Source organism: Salvia splendens, chromosome 22 (assembly GCF_004379255.2).
Source record: "Salvia splendens isolate huo1 chromosome 22, SspV2, whole genome shotgun sequence".
In the NCBI taxonomy this organism is placed as follows: Eukaryota; Viridiplantae; Streptophyta; class Magnoliopsida; order Lamiales; family Lamiaceae; genus Salvia; species Salvia splendens.
In genome coordinates this window covers 2577002-2584580 of record NC_056053.1, presented here as the reverse complement: position 1 = coordinate 2584580, position 7579 = coordinate 2577002, and the positions used below count along the sequence as shown (strand labels likewise).

The 7579-nt window shown below is 36.0% G+C and overlaps 1 protein-coding gene across 2 annotated transcripts; it reads right to left on the bottom strand.

Annotated features, from left to right (window-relative positions):
* Positions 1 to 2048: 2048 nt before the first annotated feature.
* LOC121787545 (transmembrane and coiled-coil domain-containing protein 4-like) lies at positions 2049 to 7494 on the bottom strand. Of its 2 annotated transcripts, none has more exons than XM_042186312.1 (15): positions 7101 to 7494; positions 6910 to 6991; positions 6092 to 6595; positions 5512 to 5677; positions 5237 to 5389; positions 4980 to 5077; positions 4667 to 4758; positions 4328 to 4398; positions 4093 to 4228; positions 3389 to 3448; positions 3226 to 3308; positions 2811 to 2887; positions 2631 to 2701; positions 2493 to 2550; positions 2049 to 2396 (listed from the first exon to the last, which is right to left on the bottom strand). In XM_042186312.1, the coding sequence occupies exons 1-15, from the start codon at positions 7298 to 7300 to the stop codon at positions 2274 to 2276; spliced, it is 1974 nt and encodes a 657-aa protein (XP_042042246.1). In that variant the 5' UTR covers positions 7301 to 7494; the 3' UTR covers positions 2049 to 2273. The 2 variants fall into 2 exon arrangements, with proteins under 2 accessions (XP_042042246.1, XP_042042247.1); XM_042186313.1 differs by having other exon boundaries at positions 7067 to 7187.
* Positions 7495 to 7579: the final 85 nt, after the last annotated feature.

Below are 7579 nucleotides of genomic sequence, written 5' to 3'. Positions count from 1 at the left end.
ATTAGAGGGAGAAAACAAGTACTTAAAGCTTTAAGAAATAAATAAGAGAGTTTACTATTAGATGAATATTTCTTTAAATTAAGAGAGTTTCGCAAGATTTTTTAAAAAATACACTTACTATTGGATGAATATTTCTGTCAAATAAGTTTCTCATAGTATATAATTTGATATTACTATTTAAAATTACGGTATTTTCCTCTTATAAACTTGTGAAATTGTATGCTCTCCATTTCATAACTCTATTTTCTCTCAAATCTTCAACCGAATATCATCTCAACCTTTTTGTTTCACACTCATTTAATAAGAAAATATTTTATCAGTTTTTCGGTGTGATTGACACAAATTACTATCAAGTTCTTTTTATTTAAGTCCATGCGATTTATGAAAGACGAGGCATTGGATTTAAAGAATTATTGCTTTAATAATAATATTATTAGTAGTATCTTATGATGACGCATTCTTGCGTATGTATGTCACAAAAACAAAAAGCATGTCACAAAATTTACTTATGTGTATATTTTCGTTTGTAATAGAAATATTATCACTATAAAAAACTTATGTTTTAGGGTCACAAAAATTGAGACGCAATTACTAGCGTTTGGAAATTTTTATAAATAACTATAACTTATGACGTAAAAGAAAGTGTCCCTCAGTTAAGGGCAAATTATCTTAATTTTTTATTTTTTTAAGAAGGTTTCTATTTGTGTCCCCTAATTTTTGCTGAGATACTAATTATAAGGGCACTTTATGAAGCGTTGGTGGTATAATTACACGTACAAATTAGTGTCTTCAATAGCATTAAAAAGTGTCTTTACCCGAATTTTTTGTTGTAGTGTATCGATGTGTGCGTGGATGTATTTTATTGCAACATTAACAAATTTTTTTGACATACCTCAAAATCTTACTAAAATGATAAGGTAATTAACTGAGAATGGACGATAAGGTAGTAAATTACCCTTTTCAAAATCAAATAACGTAATTACTCGTATCTAATTATATTCCTATCAATAGTAAACATTACACAAGCACAAAAACCAGTGTACAATTAATTAACTATGAACCCCTTACTCTAAAGTAATGAACAAAGTTGTAATTAAGCTACCATAATCTGTGAAAAACGCGAAGCAAACGTAAATATATAATGAAAATTTTGTTATTCTTATTTATTAAAATGATATTGAGGTTAGCAACGATAATAACATATGCAAAAAGTCTCCTTTGTTGGAATAGTAACTATACATTGTGCTCCAATGGATTTTAAGGAGCGGCTAGTTAGAAGCGTGTTGCAATAGTCTCTGCATTTTCCTCCCGCCCCGACTTCACACTCGACTTTCCCACTCGTTTGACAAACCTTGTTTTCGGCTTCTGGTCTCTCTCTACCTGCAAATTTTATCAACTCATGAGAGATCGAGAGGGAGAGACCGAGAGAGAGATGATGTGCTTACCGGCTGAGGTGAGCGAGAGATAAAGCATGACTAGGAAGAGAGACGCCACGAGCTTAGTCATTACAAACTTGTGATGTATTGTAAGATAGCTAAGCTAGTGAAAAAAAATGCTCTTGTTGAGATTGATTATATAGGAAATACTCTGCTTATTATATTAGATGAATATTTCTATCAAATGAGTTTCTCTATATAATTTGATGTTATTTACAATTATGGCTTTTTGCCTAGTATACTTGTGAAAATTTATTGTCTCGATTTCTTAACTCTATCTCCTCTCAAATCTTCAACTGAATACCCTCTCAACTTTTTTTTGTATTGTTTCATTTACTAAAAAATACCTTATTAATTTTTTCGTATGATTGGCAATTTGGCGCAAATTAATATCATGTTCGTTTTATTTAATTTTGATTTAGTCTCATAAACCCCTAGTCCTAATAAGAAACTTCATTAATTTAAGGTTGAATTGTCCGTAAATAAATGGAGTTCACAAAATTTTAGTTTTTGACTAAAATATTGTGGTAAGAGAAAACAAGTGAATCACAACCTATAAAGCTTGGAAAGTGATATTGCATGAATGTACAAACTCAATAGGAAGAAGTGAAATTGATATAAGATTCAAGTCTACCTAAGGCCACAATTTGAAAGCAATAAGTGACAAAGAAACTAGATGTTTGTATCTAATAACAGCCTCTAACAAGTAATTCACTAACTAAAAATTCTCTATTGTATCTACATGCAGTCGACGGATCAGCTCCAATTCGAGGATTGATGCTGTTATCGTCCACAGCTATATCCCGATTCTGATGGTGGAGTAGTGAGTGCCAATCTCTATGGTTTTACAGCTTCTCGGTTGAAAACAGGGTAATAAGTATCCAGCTCGAGCTGTTCTAGGATCTGCTGCGTGCGCCAAAGATAAGATGAGTGCCCGTCAATAAATTCAGTCGCGTCGACCTATGTTAGATCGGAAAAGAGCAGGATGAGTTGTTATTTGGTGTTCCGAGATAAGCATATCATGTAAAATTTGAACTGAGTTGCAGAGGCCTTTACATTTTCAATGCCCGGGACATCAACCGGCAGAATTCCAGCCAATCCTCTTGTAAGGAGACTGTTCAAAAAAAAGAGAATCATTTGTGTAGTAGATATCATAAGCAGGTTAAACTTTTGAATAATGGTTTGAGTTCATACTTGGCACGAAATGCCATTCCGAGCATCCAATCATTTGTTGAATATACATTGATATATCTCCCGGCCACCATCTGCAGAATAATATACGGCTAACTTCAGACCATGGAGAGTCATTAATGGAGATAGATCTCTTTCGTAAACGACATTGCATCCCTATAATAATAGGTGCCAAGCAACTACCTTTCGAGTAGCTTCCCAGTTTGTGTCTTTAATCGCTATGGGAGCTCCAAGAAGAACAACTCTTTCCACGAGCCCAGCTGATTCAAAATCAAGGAAACGAACAAACTCCGACAAATCAGATATAACAAAGTTTAAAAACAAGAAATAGATAAAGCCAAAGCAGAATGGAGAACATGCCGCCTAGCAATTCAACTGTGAGTGTAGGTTGGAAGAAGTAACTGGATAAGAGTTGGAAGGTTTACAAATGAAAAGAAAAATATTTCTACCGACTTAGCTTTTCTGCTGCACGTTGAAATTAATAAGTCCTTAAGTCTATAGCCGTATTGGCTGGTGCAAGGGGTCTGTTTGGGCTCAAACATGAACAAAATGCACAAATATCAAACCATGACTTTCTTTATATCATCTACATGCTTACCATTAGTTTCACTTTCCGCCAAAGTCTCAAGGCAACTCAGAATCACTCTCGCTCCTAATGAGAAACCCACGAGAGTCACTGGCCTGGAAAATTGTGAACACCATAAATTAAGGTTGGAAGGATAGCAAAAATTACTACTCCGTACTTTTCTTAATGGATATACCTGTGCCCTTGCAAACCCTTCAGTAACACTTCTGCCAGCATTTTTCCTGCCTTATCAGATCTATAAAGTAGCAGAATATCACACACATCAGACTTTTCCACAATATAGGTCCCCTCCTTTTAGTTGTATTGAATTTAGTAAATTATGTACATCTATGTTCATTTGTGTTAAAATTAAGTCACTTGTGTAAGACTTGGCTCCCTATACTGATATTTATGTTAAGTTGGGTCATTATACTACACCAAAAAACAAAGACCTGATTTTTACAAAGGATAGTTTAGAGATGTAACATATACATGAAGCGTGATGATCAAAGTATAACTAATTTTAAATGCATAACTAGAGAACCCAAATTTAGTTCACTATAAGAGCAATTTAGTTCACTATAATGTATAGTGAACGATTTACTCCGTAAAGGATTTAATTCACTATAATGGCGTTTTGGTTCACTCCACGTTTTCAAATTTGTGTTGTGAACTAAAACGTCTTTATAGTGAACTAAATTCGTATTCTCTAGTTATGCATTTAACTAGTGGTTGCCCTATATCACTTCTCTATACATGAAACCTAATAATTATCAAGAATTTCAGCATTATTTGAGCCTACCAGAAACGTCATCTATTTATCTTGACTCAATATGACAAAAAAAGCATCTGAGTTGTCACTATTTTATGACATTGTCAAAGTCAAGTGGGAAGAAAAACCTGTCTATGGCAATTGCCCACTTGCTATCAATAAAACTAGTAAGAGAAAGCAATGCTGCTGGCCATGCCAGTGCTGTCATAAGGGTACTTAATACAGTCATCATGGCGCCTTGTTTCATCAATTCCATGGCTATTTCTGCAGAAAACAAGTTACCATGTTCAGGACTAAGAGTGATTCCAATGGCCTTAGCTGATAGATTTTTTATATTTAACCAGCAGAAACAAAATCATTTACTTGAAGTAAGCCAGTCTTGAATAGCAGTGCTGACAGCAATTAGATGCTCCGACTCCCACTGCAGTGCGTACCTAAAGATACAACAGGTATGCTTTCATAAGAAGTTAAGTATGCTTTCACTGCTAGTGGAATCATAAATGCCCAGAATAATTAAATCTTGGGTCAAGTTTATTACTTTACATACTACTACAAGACAAGCAACTAGATAGATTGTGGTTTAAAGGGCCACAAAATTGTGCTTGGTCAAATTATTTGCATTAGACCACCATAACATGGAATAATACAGGTGAATACGACGTTTAATAATCACGGAAAGCAATAAATTGCAGGAAAAGATACCTTTCCAAGTTTTCATGTTGTGCTTCCCAAGGGCTCAAAAAGTCTTCTTCCTCAAAAACGAATCCTGATATTAAGATCTCAACAGCTAGTCGCTGACAAGAAAATTTGAGTAAGGAGAGTGGATACTATAAAGAAAGGAAGAAACAACACATAATTTAGTTATCTCAGGAATCAAGATAACTGCTTCAATTTCTACTAAACAATCATTAACAAGACAACAAATATTATCATAAAAAAAAAGACAACAAATATTATCATAAGCTATTATTTTTTCTTCTACATTACCAAATTCTATCCAGCTGAAGAAACTCACCCCTTGATTATGGTTATCCCCTATTGTTTTGAACTCAAATTCTTCAACATCACCAATTCTCCTAGCCACTTTGGTACCTGTAAGTCCGGCTCCAGCCGCTGTGCCAAAAGTAAAGGCAGTGAAAATATAAATGGGTAGACAAAATTTGCAAGTAGTTATCAACCAAATTTATTTAGTAGAAAGAAATAGTTAATTTAATGGAGAAAAACACTTTGAAAGTCCATCAAAGTTGATAGATGATGACAACGGTCTCACACCTCCAAAGGAAGCTGCAACAGCCACAGAGCCTGCAACGCTTCCAGCAGCAGTAGCTACTGCAGCAAACCCACCTGCCCCAATAACAGGAATAATGGTCCCTAATGTCGGTGCTAAAGCACCGAACCCAGCTGCAATTGCTGGAGCAGCTAAACCTTCAATGACAAAAACAAACTCGAAACTCAGTATATCTACCCAACATATAAAATTACAAAATATATGAAATCATGTTTGCCATCATCATCAATAAAACAATGAATAAAGAAAAAAAACACACCTCCAGTAATTGCCATCAAGGTACCTCCTGTTAGTGCAGCAGCACCAATGATGCCTCCACGTTTCCACTTCTCCCACGATGTGCCGGTGGAATTTCCTTCTTCTTTGGATTCCTCCTGTTTCAAAATTGCCATCGCAGTACAAGCAACCATAATTTCAATTGCTTCCTGCAATTTTTAGCTAAATTGTCAGAATCATTTAGTTTAGTAAGAATCAGCAGAGAAAAGACCACCGCAGCTGCAACTCGCTCTGAAATGTTGAGAGAACACTTGGAGCTAACAGGAATATACATGAAACAGGTCAGAGATCTTATAGTCGGATGTTCACTTTCTTTAAGAGGGAGATTATTGCATAATAGACTAGCAGAGACCTAACCCTTCAGGAGAAAACATCCTATAACATAAAGCAAAGAAAAGGATCTAATGCTGCGCGGAGATGAACAAATTATTTTTTACATGCAGTCCTACGATGCATGCTAATTTTGATGTGCCATTCCAAGGGATAATTCCAGTATATCTGAGGATCAAAGAAATAAATTCTTTATGCAATACATTTAAAAACCAGAACATATGTAAGTATACCATTTTTATCCATTTGACATCAAACCATGTTGCCAGCAACCTCAATGCTACACGATGTCTGGAATCATAGCCCTTTCTTCTTTTGGCGGACTTTTCGTTATCTTCAGGCAGATCTGCCAGACAAGCTGAAAGAAGCTCATAAAGAACCAAAATTTTCGTCTGGTAACTAACCATTTCTGCCTCTTCCATTGGCCTTCCATCTGATTCAATGATATTTGTTCTGACTGCTTGCTCTGATTTAGATGTAGCAACATCTTTCTCCAGCTGAGAAACATCAGATGGATCCCTCTCTTCTGGTTTCGATTCTTGAGTTTCCTCTGGGGCTGAAAACTTCTCCCGACACGTATACTCATACTTTAGTTGTCTTTGCTTTTTGGAGTCATGGTCTGCAGGCGATAAATCCAATTTCGAAGACATAGCATCGACAGCGTCGACTAGAGCTGTTCCGTTCTTAGCAACTTCTGATGGCACATTACCACTTTCCTCCGCAAGTAACCTCAAGAACTGGCGATAGAGCAAGAATGAAACCAATAGAAATTTAGAACGCACCCACTAATTCCAGCAGATCCCTAGCAACTGAGACAATACTAATACGACATAAGAGTTGTACAATCTCTTAATATACATGGATTACCTTGTGTTATGTTTTTCTACCTAGGCTAATAACTAATGGTGATGTGAATAACACTCAAATCCTTTATCTATCACGACAGAATACTAATCTATGTGGTTTAAGATTAGATAAAGCATCACAAATTTATTAGCTGAGAGTAAAATTGCAGTTGAAAGAGCTAAATCTGAGAAATGAATAAACTCACAGCTCCAAGATGATTCTTTGCTGGTGAAGATCCAGCAGATTCCTCCACCCCACCCCACGATTTGCTATCAATTTCAAAAAACCTGAAATCACAACATCAAGGCATCAACTATTTGTGAAGTAGACATGCATTTATTCAAATAGAAGGTCGGCATTACTACGCTTCTCCGAAAAGGGGGGGAAATTAATTACTGGAAGACAGGTTGAAGGAGGGCGGAGGATCGATTGCCCCAGAGCTGAGGGTCCTCCGACGGACTGCCGTCATCGGCGGAGGCGGGAAGGCCGAGTGGCTGAGTCTGGTGGATCTGCGCCTGGTTCAAGGCCATAGCAAAGAGAGCTGACGCCGAGTGTTTCTGCGGCGGCGTCAGCATCGATTTCGATGATGATGACATTTTTTTGCCGTTTTTGCAGTTCGAATTGGCGCTAATTGGAATTAAACATGCGAAAATGAAGATTAATGCAGAAAATCGAGAGAATTTCCAGAGGTAAATTGATAGGGAATGGTGAGATTATACAAAATATTCGAGTGAATGAAGCATTTGATCAGATGGAATGATGATTCAGCAGTTGATGTGTTCGTTTACGATTTTCTTTGTTTTTCGTTATAATATGAAATTATACTTTCTAGATATACTATAATCTATTATACAAAATAAAAACAAAGACTCTTT